The 14,159-nt window shown below is 39.8% G+C and overlaps 1 protein-coding gene across 8 annotated transcripts in view; it reads left to right on the forward strand.

Moving 5' to 3' along the window:
* CCDC171 (coiled-coil domain containing 171) overlaps nucleotides 1-12,884 on the forward strand; it is a 309,506-nt gene extending 296,622 nt beyond the window's left edge. For all 8 annotated transcript variants that reach the window (XM_040481303.1, XM_040481300.1, XM_040481302.1 and 5 more), the window contains one exon: nucleotides 10,418-12,884. In XM_040481303.1, coding sequence (XP_040337237.1) covers nucleotides 10,418-10,630 — 213 coding nt within the window. In that variant the 3' untranslated portion in view covers nucleotides 10,631-12,884. The remainder of the gene's footprint in view (nucleotides 1-10,417) is intronic.
* Nucleotides 12,885-14,159: the final 1,275 nt, after the last annotated feature.

Genomic DNA, 14,159 nt, shown 5'->3' on the forward strand with positions numbered 1-14,159 from the left:
TTGTTTCTTAAATTCCACATGAGTGAAATCATATGATATTTATCTTTCTCTGACTGACTTATTTCACTCAGCATAGTACTCTCTAGTTCCATACACATTGTTGCAAATGGCAAGATTTCATTCTTTTTGATTGCCAAGTGATATTCCATTATATATATCTACCACATCTTCTTTATGCATTTGTCAGTTGATGTATATTTGGCTCTTTCCATAATTTGGCTATTTTTTTTTAAACTTTAACATTTGTTTATTTATTTTGAGAGAGAGAGTCAAGCAGGGAAGGGGCAGAGAGAGAGAGAGAATCCCAAGCAGGCTCTGCATTGAGCCCAAAGCAGGGCTCGACCCCATGAACCCTGAGATCATGACCTGACCCGAAACCAAGAGTCAGATGCTTAACCGACTGAGCCACCCAGGCGCCCCCATAATTTGGCTATTGTTGATAGTGCTGCTATGAACATTGGGGTACATGTGCGACTTTGTGATTCAAATAGTTTTGAAAATAAAAACCATGGAAAAAATTTTGAACTTTCAAAGCTTTATCCCCTTCATTCACACTCCAAAGATAATTAACACTTTATTGTGATTTCCTTTTTCAGAAAGAAACATATGTGCATGTACGGCTGTGTGTGATTCCTTTATATTTTTAAAATACATGGGGCGCCTGGGTGGCGCAGTCGGTTAAGCGTCCGACTTCAGCCAGGTCACGATCTCACGGTCCGTGAGTTCGAGCCCCGCGTCGGGCTCTGGGCTGATGGCTCAGAGCCTGGAGCCTGTTTCCGATTCTGTGTCTCCCTCTCTCTCTGCCCCTCCCCCGTTCATGCTCTGTCTCTCTCTGTCCCAAAAATAAATAAACGTTGAAAAAAAAATTAAAAAAAAAAAATAAATAAAATAAAATACAAATGGGTTCTCTCTCTATATGCACACATAGTACTGAGACTTTTTTCACTTAGACATATTTATATATTAGTATTTACATAGTCACCTTAATTTTTTGTAATGGTTGTATTCTACAGTTGTGTCATACTTTACTTCACTTGAATAGCACTCTGTTGATGGACCCTTTGGTTTTACATAAAAACTCTTTTCCGTAAGAAACAAAACAAAACAAAACAAAAAACCTGGTGAACGTTTATAAGTGTAGCCACAGAAGCAGTGCCTAAGCAGTAGAATTGCTAGATGGATGGATAGGTACATTTAAAATTTTGTCTTCCAGGGGCGTCTGGGTGGCTTAGTCAGTTGAGTGACCGACTTCGGCTCAGGTCCTGATCTCACGGTTCATGAGTTCAAACCCCGCATCGGGCTCTGTGCTGACAGCCCGGAGCCTGGAGGCTGCTTCAGATTCTGTGTCTCCCTCTCTCTCTGCCCCCCTCCCACTCTCACTCTGTCTCTCATTCTCTCTCAAAAATAAAGATTAAAAAAAAAACTTTAATATTTTGTCTTCCTGCTAGGATGCTCCAGGTGGCATCCCTGCCTACCTACATGGTCTGAGCTTGTCTGTTTCCCTACCTTCTCAGCAGTGGGTGTCATCAGACATTGAAATTTTTGCCTACTTGTAGGTGAAAGGTAGTCTTCACTGGCATGTTTTGTGTTTGTCTTTCGTGAATTCTGAATGAGGTTTGGCACTTTTTCATATGTTTATTGGTTATTGTATTCCTTTCTTTCTAACCAAACAGCCAATTTATATCTGGGGCAGAGGCTGCCAGTGGTTTCTTGACACCTGTTTTCTCTGTTTCTTAGTAATGGAACCTCTAAATATTACCTGGGCCACTCAGGGGGAAAAGAAGTTACATTTCTGATATCCCTAAAGTTTAGTGAGATATGCAACTCAAGTTCTGACCAATGGGATGTAAACAAAAGTGTTATGATTTTAGAAAGTGTCTTTAAATGTAAGTGGTCCGCTTCCTTTTCTTTGTCCTTCTTTCTTCTGCCTATAAGGCAGACAAAGTGGCTGGAACTTATGCAGTCATTTTGGGCCCTGAGGTGGAAGGCACATACCAAAGCTACGAAACATAAGATAGAGGCGGTTTAGATGCCTGATAGCTTCAAACAGTCATATCAGAGAGAAATAAACTATCTTATTTAGGCCACTGACAAAATTTTGAGTTTTCTGTGACAGCTGAACCCAATTTCAATACTATACTATCCTTACCCTATTTGCTAATTAGGTTCTCCTTTTTCCTTTTTTTTTTTTTTAATTTTTTTTTTAACGTTTATTTACTTTTGAGACAGAGAGAGACAGAGCATGAACGGGGGAGGGGCAGAGAGAGAGGGAGACACAGAACCGGAAGCAGCCTCCAGGCTCTGAGCCATCAGCCCAGAGCCCGACGCGGGGCTCGAACTCACGGACCGCGAGATCGTGACCTGAGCTGAAGTCTGACGCTTAACCGACTGAGCCACCCAGGCGCCCCAGGTTCTCATTTTTCTTTAGTTGCAGGAGTCTGTTGTAAATTAAGAAAACCACTCGTATGGCTATCACGTGTATTGCACACACTTTTACCTGCTTGTCATTTCAGTTTTTCAACGGTATTTTTCTAAATAGTATGCTTACATTTTTATTTATTCAATTTTTGTACCTTTTTATATACGTGGGTATAAATGGGTATATTTACATTTCAAATTCTCTCTGAGTTGTTTGCAAATACACTTTTCTAAGACACAGTGGGAGGAAATTGCCACCTTTGCATTTTCCGGCCATTTCTAGGGTAAGATCTTACCATAGGGTGTATCAGAATTGCCAGGGCAGGGGCAGACTGGGAGCACAGGGTTGTGAAGGGAAGTAGGAAGAGAAAAAAACAAAAGCTATCCGGGAAAATTCTTTGACTCTTTTTCCAACCTCAGTCATGTCAGGAGATCCAAGAGAGAAAAACATGGGAATTGTTATCTTGTCAGGCACGAGACATCTTTAAAGTAATTTAAAGTTAAAGTTTAGGGGCGCCTGGGTGGCTCAGTCGGTTAAGCGTCCGACTTCAGCTCAGGTCACGATCTCACACTCCGTGAGTTCGAGCCCCGCATCAGGCTCTGTGCTGACAGCTCGGAGCCTGGAGCCTGCTTCCAATTCTGTGTTTCCCTCTCTCTCTGCCCCTCCCCCGTTCATGCTGTGTCTCTCTCTGTCTCAAAAATAAATAAACGTTAAAAAAAAAAAATTTAAAGTTAAAGTTTAAATGTTCTAGTGTAATTTAAAACTTCAGTGCTGAATTTTATCTCTGAATATAATAACATATAAGCTCCTTTGGTGAAAGGCTCGAATTTTAATTTTATGTAAATGCTATAAAATCTATTTATTTATTCCAGTACCATGGATATTCAAATGTGTGACCATAATAAAATATGTTATCAAAAATATAAACATTTATTTTTAGCCTGTAGTACAGTCTATGTACTCGTATTTCCCAGTTTCACAGATTCACAGATTTGTTGGGCCATTACTATGTTTATGAAAGAGCTCTGGGTATAAACTAAACCTGAGGCTGTCTTCTTTGGGCAGCGCGATAAGGTAGTGGTCAAGCATTAGGGGAGAAGAATCATAGATCAAGAGTCACATCTCTTGGGGCGCCTGGGTGGCGCAGTCGGTGAAGCGTCCGACTTCAGCCAGGTCACGATCTCGCGGTCCGTGAGTTCGAGCCCCGCATCAGGCTCTGGGCTGATGGCTCGGAGCCTGGAGCCTGTTTCCGATTCTGTGTCTCCTTCTCTCTCTGCCCCTCCCCCGTTCATGCTCTGTCTCTCTCTGTCCCAAAAATAAATAAAAAACGTTGAAAAAAATTAAAAAAAAAAAAAAAAAAGAGTCACATCTCTTTCTACTACGTTCCGAGCTGTGCAACATGGAGTGATTTATTCTACTCTCTGAGCCCCAGTTCTTCAACTGTAACATGAGGGTAGCAGTGGTACTTTCTCAGTGAGTTGTTGTGAGAAGCGAGATAATGCCTATGAAGCTAAACCTAGCACCGTGCCTGACATATGTGTTTGATACATGTTAGCTATAATGTTAAATTTGGAATTTATTATCATCTGAGAACAGTAAAAAGAGAGGTAAAGAAGGGAAGCTACTAAACACTATGCACTTTTGTGTACATTATTTCATTTAATCCTTGTAACAACCCTAGGAGGGATTATTCTTCCTACTCGCACAGGTTCAGTGACTTGTCAAAAGTCACGTGGCTAATACATGGCAGGATCAAGTTTGGAACCCAAGGTCTCTCCAACTTCAAAGCCCATATCCTTCTGACTATACTGTGCTGCTTTTAATTGGGACATAATCCGTACATACATGAAAAACCAAATAGCAGATAGGAGACCAACACCATGAAGTAAGAACATGAGTGGTTTGTTCACCAGAAATCTTATTTAGTCCCAGATACTCTGCTAAGTGCTAGGAATACAAAGTCCTGATTCCATCACACCAGGTGCGTTATAGGGGAGATAGAAGTGAATACAAATAGGTAAAAATAGAAAAATAAATACTCATGAAGGAATACAAAAGTGTGGTGGGTGTTACAGCTAATGGCAGTTAATGAAGGGTGGGGCAAGGATCTGGAAAGGCCTAACAGAGGGAAACCTAGAGCAGAGTCGGAAAGGTGGGGGAAACATTTGCCCCACAAAGGACAGAAGGATATTCAGATAGTGGACGGATAGGAAGCGGGTGTGAAGTATGGGGACATCATGTTGAGGGACTCACAAAGTTCCATGTGATTCGACTGCAGAGTACAAGCGAGGAAATGGTAGATGGGGCCGGACAGAGAAGCAAAGAGCTGCAAAGTCACATGGCCAAGGATGTGCTTACAGGGAGGCACAGAGAATCAAGGCTGCTAGTTCAATTAACCTGCCATATCAACTGGGTAGGCAAGGCTGATTTTGAACCAGATAGATCAACTTTAGAGCTCTGGCTCTTAAACCAATGCTGAATGTCTACCTGAGGACAGAACTTTTGTAATGTGAATCACGTATGTTGTTAATATCTTTTGTCTCTCTTTTATATTTGCTTCTATCTCTATGGTTGCACTTCCTTCTGAATCTCTAGGTATCCAGGCCTCTTAGGTTGTTTTCTATCTAGACTCTCCACTGACTCACGTACCCCCCGCATGTGTTGACGTCAGTTAGCTAAAGAGCCAAACTGGTCCGCACTAAAATTTAATGACTTATGGGGAGAAGAATGCATAAGATATTCCTGCAGGTTTGGCATTGGTAACTCAAAGTTAGAATTGGTAACTACAAGGAGTAAATATTTAATGATGTCATTGCAGGTGTATATATATGTTTATACACACACATATATGTATATGTGTGTGTATATATAATGTATGCATGTAGCAAGTGTGTATATATATGTACACATGTTTATCAGGTGCATATAAATGTTTGCACAGGTATACGGTTGGGCATTCCACAAGAGAAAACTATATAGGTAACTTGCCAACTTTTGGCAGACTGCCGTGTCCTATGATGTCAATATGGCAGAACTGGAAAATAGGTAGAATTTGTGATACTCTGTGATACTCTGTGATACTGAATACTGAGACTCTAGTGGTAAGAACACATTAGCAGACAAAGTAGAGATGGCGAGAGAGCCTCATTGTAAGGCCCTCTTGTGGGTACTTTGATCCCTTCATCAGTTTTTGTGTAGCTGTGCGCTCTACTTAAAACAAGTCAAGGGGCGCCTGGGTGGCACTGTCGGTTAAGCGTCCGACTTCAGCCAGGTCATGATCTCGCGGTCCGTGAGTTCGACCCCCGCGTCAGGCTCTGGGCTGATGGCTCAGAGCCTGGAGCCTGTTTCCGATTCTGTGTCTCCCTCTCTCTCTGCCCCTCCCCCGTTCATGCTCTGTCTCTCTCTGTCCCAAAAATAAATGAACGTTGAAAAAAAAATTAAAAAAAAAAAAAAAACAAGTCAATAATTTACAGAGCTTAAAACATCATCATGGAGGTCAAAGTAATAAAAAATGTACCACAGGATTTAACTGAATGAAGCCACATTATCTAAACTGTGGCTCGTCTTGTTATCTACTTGACTTTTTTTTTTTTTTTTAGAACTCTGTGCAAAATGTATTCCTCCTATCTACATTCCCTCAAAATCTTAGGTACTATTTTGGGAAGCTGATTTCTGGGTCTCATCTGCAAAAGTTGGGTGTTACCACTAATGTCGTATGCCATCACACATGGCATTCTGTGGACCTGTAGAACTGCAGAGCTGTAAAGTATGTAGCTCCTTTTTTTGTAGGCATGGGATGTGTAGATGGACTCACTCCCATGCTTGAAATGGCCCAGCTAGATTGTAACAGAAGCAGGAGGAAAAACTGTAGTCTTTGCGTCTCCAGTCCAGTATTTTTTGCTATGTGCCTGGCAGAATCTCCAGGAAGTACTATCCTGCTTACTAAATCACATCACCGCTCCCTTGTCACCATACCAGATTCTGGAAGACTTAATTCAATCATAAATGCTACACAGGAGACAAATAGCATGGTATCATTGTTTCAGAAGCCTTGGTCTGCAAAAGGGCTTTGATTTATGGACAATTTATTGAGTGATTATCTTACTATTAGACTAATGCTTTATTTACCTTTTTTTGTTGTTGGGAAAACACTCTTGGAAAACTAAGATATTAAAGCCTTGAAAAATAGCTATTGGACATGTCCAATTACTGTATTTCATAAAAATTTTTAAATGCAGAAATGTAGTGAACACATTTTGTATTGGGAATATATATTTAGCTGATGGACTATAACAGTTCAAATAGAATCATTTACAGCTTATTGAGTAAATAAAAGTGCTTCCATTAAAGATTCACATGACACCTAGCTTTTATTTCAGGTAACTAATTTCGTTTTGAAAAATTGCTTAAATTTAGATTTACATGAGAGAATACCAGAATACCTCAGCAGTTTAAAAAGTCATTCAAATGACCATGGACTTCACAGATTTAAAATGTAAGATCAGGTGGTGAATATTAACTTTTAATGGTCTCTGATAAAAAAGTTATTTAACTGTCTTGTACTCTGGGTGTTATATTAAAAGTGTTATGGTGTATTTCTGGATACTGTTTGAAACCAGAAAAATAGTTCATATTTACTTGTTTTTTTTTTTTAACATCACATTCTCAAATCAAGATTTCACCAGAGATTTGTTGGCTTGTTTACAAGCTATTAAGTGACTTAAAATCAGATTTTATCCCATTTCATGAAAAAACAAATTTTTCTAGCAGTGAATAGAGTATAGCAAATGACCCTACTAACAAAAAAAGTGTTTTTACTTTACACAAAAGTAAATCTGTTTACTCGGTGGAGGGCATACCTTTTTGGGGGGTGTAAATCTTTTAAAAAAATCTCTTTTTCTAAGAGATTTTTTTCCATGGTTAAGACATAAGGTCAGAAGACAACATGCAAGAAGTAAGACTCCAATTTGAAATGCTAGACCCAACATTCCATTTCAAGCTTATTTAGTTAAAAAAAAATGTTATGTGAGATGAAAAGATGCTTTCGATCAACATGATAGAGAAAAGACATATTAAAAAGTTAAGATGAGAAAAGGCAGAAGGCGAACCCCTTTGTAGAGTGCCAAGACCCAGAGAATATTAAGGAGAAATGAGCAGTGAGACCTTCCCTAAAGGATGGTCTTCCTAATGTGTATGTAACGCGTTTGATTGTTGGAGTCACAAGCACAGGAAAGGAAACTTGAAGAACAGAATATAGAATTGAGTAGATCATACATCCCTTTAACATTGCCAAACAGGAGTGACGACTGGTCAGTTTGGCACAGTCGGCCTCTTCTAATCTGAGGCGTCAGAAGGAAGTACCTTCTGAGACGACCTGTCCTTCCTCCGTCTGATTTTCACGCTCCTCTCTTGTCATGTATAGTTTTCTCGGACCAGAACTTGAAATAGAAAGATGTAACAACAAACTTTTGAAGCCTCGCCTGACAGTTTCCTTTCATCATAATAAAGAATACTATGGCTGTAACTAAATCGTATTAAGGAGGAAATCAGGCCTCGCCATCTCCTGCTTTTCCCCGCATTCCCTTTACCCTCACTCAGGTCTGGCAGAATGAGAAGCTAGCGGCTGGCACTCTAGTCTTTGCACCCGCAAAATCAATCCGGTAACGATGCTGCCCATTTAGACACACAGCAAAACAAACAAACAAACAAACAAACAAACAAACAAAATCAGAAAAGGTGTTTCTCTTGGCGGGAGGAGTGCAGGAATCTATAGCTCCAGCTCCTGATGTAATGAGATGCCTCTGTTCAGCTTCTGACCTGAGATGCTCAGGCCCTGTAGTACGGTTTTGCGGTTGAAACTTCATCAGTGCCGCTGATCGGGGTCAGCACCTGATCTCGGGATATCTTTTCCTTCCATCGGGATGAGCTAAGCCCTCTCCTTCATAAAGTCATCCAAGTGGTCATTTTAGGTGTTTTTTTTAACTTCCAGCATAAAAAGGGATGATTTCCGTCAGCTGTAGGCTTGCAGTGGAGTATCAAGAAATCAAAAGAAAAGAGATCAAAGAAAATTGCTGAACTAGGTGTTAGATGCAGCCATTGATTTTTCTCCAGTTGTAGTTTTAAAAAATCCACAAAAATGGTAACATATACAACAGTTGCATGTCTATTACTTTCCTAAAGCCAGCGAGGACTTCCTTCTTGTTTTCACAGGTAGAAATGTTTTTGGAGAATGTGACATAATAAAGCAGATTCGTATAGTTTGTCTAATGCTGCTTTATTGTCAAAACTGTAAGAGAATCTACCAAAACAATGTTTTTAAAAAAACTCTGCTGGGGCGCCTGGGTGGCGCAGTCGGTTAAGCATCCGACTTCAGCCAGGTCACGATTTCGCGGTCCGTGAGTTCGAGCCCCGCGTCGGGCTCTGGGCTGATGGCTCAGAGCCTGGAGCCTGTTTCCGATTCTGTGTCTCCCTCTCTCTCTGCCCCTTCCCCGTTCATGCTCTGTCTCTCTCTGTCCCCAAAATAAATAAACGTTGAAAAAAAAATTAAAAAAAACAACAACAAAACTCTGCAATGTAAAGTGTGGTTTTCAATGGAGACACGTATGACTAGACTTATGGTCTCAGCAACATTTATTTCCTGGGAATCTGGAAAATTCTGACGTACAATTGGTCACTCATTACTTACTATCAATAAATGTCATAAAATAATACCTGGCTGCTTTACTGAGAAAACTTCATTCATGTTAACTACTGATTCTCAGTGTTACGTAAGGCTTAAATGTATGGCTTCATCAAAGTATTAATCCTGTTTTCAAGTATTTCAGATGTGTGGATTTCTCAAATTTGGCTTCCAGTAGTTTCTGGATACCAGCGATGTTTTAAAACATGTGGCCAATAGTTTTCATGTTGTAATCCCATGTTTTGATATATGACCTCCAAATACTTGGAACAGTTTTTATTAAAACAGAGTGGTGGCATTATTATCAAAGGAAAAGGCAAAAGGTTCATCTAACTACCATTTTCTATCTCCGTGTGCTACTTTCTGCTGTATTTGTCAATGAAATGAGTCTGGCTGATAGATTTAAAAAACATAATACCCACCGTTCATTTTCTTTCTTTCTCTCTCTCTCTCTCTCTCAAGAAGAGAGAGAGAGAGAGAGAGAGAGAGAGAGCGCACGAGTGTGAGCAGAGGAAGGGCAGAGAGAGAGAGAGTGAGAGAGAATCTAACGTAGGTTCTGCGCTGTCAGTGGGACCGTGGCTTGGTGCTAGATTCCACGACCATGAGATCATGACCTGTGCCCACATCAAGAGGCAAACACTTAACCGACTGAGCCAACCAGGCACCCCTCGCAGTTCCTTTGCTAAGCAGTCAGATCTTCCATATTATATAGCACATATTATGTAGCACAATGAAATAAACACTCTTAGCATTGGTTTCTGTAAATTATCAGTGGAAGCAGAGGTAAAAATGACTGGTTGTATTGACTCTTTGATTCAGTTACTTTATAAAATTTCTATACAGTGTTTTACTGCTTAGGCAAACTCTCCATGTCCTGCAAAGTTTGTGCCATGGAACACATAAGGGATTCAATCACATTTGGAAAATAATATTTCTGTAGTATCATACAGATTATGGCAAAATTAAATGGCAATTCTATCCCATTTCATATTACCATGATTATTAGCCCACTTTCCTGTTTGTGGTTTTAGATTCTGTTTAAGAGTTTTCATTCTAGGGGCGTCTGGGTGGCTCAGTCAGTTGAGCAGCTGACTCTTGATTTCGGCTCAGGTCATGGTCTCACAGTTCTGGGATCGAGACCCACGTGGGGCTCTGTGCTGAGCGTGTAGCCTTCTTAAAATTCTCTCTCTCTGGCTCTGCCCCTCCCCCACATGCACACGCACGTGTTCTCTCTCTCTCTCTCTCAAATAAAAAGATAAAACATTTAACACAGAGTTTTCAATTCTATGTTTATTTATTTTTTCTTCTTTATATCATAGACAGGATCACGAGACCACTCAAATCTCTCCATTCCTTCAAGAGCTGCTCTTCCTGCTGACACAGTTGGTGTGGGGGAGTTTTTGCCATTGAAAGCGGAACTGGATACAACTTACACTTTCTTAAAGGAGACATTTATAAATCCTCTGACGTCATCCCTCTCCTCTCCAGTGACTATGTCTGCTAATGTCAAAAGACCAACTCAGATTGGATAATGACTTTATGAAATAAAAACAAAAATGCAGGAAGAGTTCACAGTACAATTAAAATCGTTTTGAAGGGGGATTTTCTTATCGGTTGACTTTTGTTTCAGCACAAGTAGCAGTGCATTTTTAAAAATCGTGTGATATCTCGATGCGTGCAGGTGCCTATACCTCCTTGAATAATGAAATAACCAACTTTTCCCCCTCTAAGTTTTATTTATTATCACAGTTGCTCATTTTTATGTAACATATTTTTAAATGTTAAAGAATGACACATTTTGGGTAATTTCCTTCAGACTTAAAAAAAATCAATAAGCCATTTTAGTCTCTATCTATCAAAGTTGTTTCATACTTGTCTATTTTAGAGCAGGACTGCAATACTTTAATAGGATTGAAAGAGCTATTTGAAATGTATGCCAATGATTCCTGTCATTTCATGGCAGTCCTGCCATGGTTCACTGAGCCCCCTCTTCTCTCTTGTCAGCTCGACTGAAGACAAGCATTTAGTTGCAAACTTTAAGCAGGTTGTGCAAAACAGAAATGATGTGACTGCTTCCCCTCCTGCACAATAATGTCACTCCTGGTCAATGTGAGAAGGTCAGGTTGCTCCTTGTAAAGCTACATGATACCACTTGCCCATTTGAACAAGTTAAGTTAACTGCTGAATCTGGTCCCTGCAGGCATTGAAAACCCAGCCTTTTATCAAGTCTGCATTTGATGAGAAAGTAGAGCAATTGTGCTGGCAGGATTTCTGTGGCACGGTTAGGCACTTCATAAGGACAGTTCCCGCACCAGGATAGCAGGTAATGCTAAATAGTGTGAGCTGAAAAACTTCCAGGTAATGGCTGTTCTGACCTTCAAAATAGACTCCTTTTTTGTTTGGGTTGTTGGTAGGACCCAAGAGTGACGCCCATCTTTGATGCTGACAGAATTTAAAACAAGGCCATTGCCCTGCATTTTCTGCCTTGTAGCACACAAAAGTAAAATTGTATGTCAGGCCGAGATGTCGGGGAGCTGACAAGATGCCCCAGTGACATTTCAGCTAGAAAGAGCAAGTGTCTTGCAACCAAGTGGTCAAATATCAAATAATAGGTCAAGCAGGAAGGAGCTGAGTTCTAACCACAAAGAGGTTTCTGGTAACTTACTTGACAAGCTTTTGGGCGCTTTGTGGCTTGACAAAGTGATGTTCTGTTGGGTATCGCTAGACAGACTGTTCTTTATCGCCTTCAGAAGATCAGACATTGACATTGATTAAACTCTTTAACCCTTAAAGGTTAAATCCTTGCAGTTTGCATCATGGTAAGTGAAGAACAAAGAAATATCTGTAATATGTATTTGTCTTTGGATTAATCTTTTAACTCCCCGGTGCTATTAATGTCTGATGTGAACTGTACTTTTTGACAGAGTTTTGATACAAAATCCATATTTTATATTATTTCTCATGATGGACTTTTTCATTATGGATACATTAGAAAATAACAGTATGTATTATGGAATCGATATTGTCTTATCTTGACAGTGACATTTGATTCGAATATAGCCAACTTCTGGGAGTTCTTTTTTATCGGCCTTGGTAAATAAAATGTGTATACTAACTACTTATGTGATTAGCCAAATTAGCCAAGTGATTTATGCCTTCTGAGGTAACACTATTACTGTCATACCATGTAGCACGATTCTATTTCTTACAGTACTGAGCCAGCAGAATTAGCTTTATATAAATCTTTAGAAAGCTGTTTATGTGAAGTAATATCATACCTTTAACCAAATTTCTCTTAATTCTTTCCCTGGAATTATTTTTATTAGCCATGTTGGGATTTGAGTATGACAGAATATGCCCTGTGGAACGTAACATGCATGAAATTGAACTGGCGAATTTATTGTAACACAGAAAACGCTATGGATTGTTTTTATGTAGATCATAGAATAATTTCTGTGCGTTTCAAAACACTCTCTTCTGGTGTTCCATACAATGATTAAGACCGTGTCTGTACAGAAATTGATACACAGCTTTTTAGCTCCTGTGACGTCGCTGAGTTTCCAGTTCCTACACTAGAGGAAAACAGTGTTGCCCTCTATCACTTATACGTCTGGGTGCGTGTAGACATATGTGTCTTTGTGCTGAATCTATTTCCAGACTTTACTGATTTAAGAAGATCAAGCACCTATGTTAAACTTAGCCTTAGATAGTCCTTGGTTTTCTTGCCTTAATTTTACAATCTGTTAATGGGATAACACCATAAATAAATGTGTATGCCTCTCCATATATGTGCGTATCTGATTTTACAGATCCGTTTCATAGTGTAAATTCTGAACCACCAATTCAAAAGGATTTTTAAATCAAATCAAATCATGTCACATTTATAACCAACTAGATGCTAAAGGCCAGAGAAACTGAAGGATGAGCCTCCCGAGCAATCATTAGTATTCACAACCAAATATAGTAATTTTTATACCATATGCTTTTTTCCCAGAAGTCAGACCCAGCAGGAGGAGAAGATTTAATGACATATCCTATGGAGATCTGAGAAACTCTAGACTGCTTCTGAGCACGCTAGTGGCCAATCGCTGCAGACTTGAGATCTGTGTTCTGTTGGCAAAGGACAGTTGCTCTATCAGCTTCTTTACCTCCTTAAGAATGATATATAAAGTAGACATTTCTCAGGAGAATGACTTCAAATATTTTTGTAAAGGAAAGGAATTTTTCTTTACACCTTAGTACGTGGAGTTTCTTACTAACCTTCTGTGATCTAGAAAAATCCCTATATCATCCATCACTAGCAAAGGGATTCTTATTGTTCTGATCCCTAAGTCACACGAACTTACTGAAGCTTTGCCAGAATTTTTCATAGAAGCATCTGGGAATGACATGACACAAATACAGAGGCGTAAGAAATCACCAGAATGGCCAATTCGACGATAACGGCATAGGTAAATAACCTTTCAAGTAGCAGAATGTTAACTTGAATTTACCGATGTTTGACTTTATTAGACTTAGCAACACTATTTATTTCACATTTATAATACATGCTCTTATCGGGTGCTTAATGATCATTACTATTTTCATGTTGCTTCACTTAGCAATTACATCTGAATTCATTCTGTAGACCGTACTGAACAATGGTAAATTGATCTCATTTTACTGTGCACTTTTTATAAACAAGTCTTCAAAGATAAAAGGTGGAAAGTCACCTGGTAAGTAGTAGGCCCAGAGCTGTAACTCCAAAGCCCACATTATTTCCACCATGCCAGGCCTGCTCAAAAAATAATTAGCACTTTTAAAAAAAAAAAAAATTTTTTTTTCTAACGTTTATTTATTTTTGAGACAGAGAGAGACAGGGCATGAACGGGGGAGGGGCAGAGAGAGAGCGAGACACAGAATCTGAAACAGGCTCCAGGCTCTGAGCTGTCAGCACAGAGCCCGACACGGGGCTCGAACTCACGGACCGCGAGATGGTGACCTGAGCTGAAGTCGGCCGCTTAACCGACTGAGCCACCCAGGCGCCCCAATTAGCACTTTTTAAAGAGGAGAAAAATTTCA

Source organism: Herpailurus yagouaroundi, unplaced genomic scaffold, assembly GCF_014898765.1.
Source record: "Herpailurus yagouaroundi ecotype Mexico unplaced genomic scaffold, PumYag 160, whole genome shotgun sequence".
Lineage (NCBI taxonomy): Eukaryota > Metazoa > Chordata > Mammalia > Carnivora > Felidae > Herpailurus > Herpailurus yagouaroundi.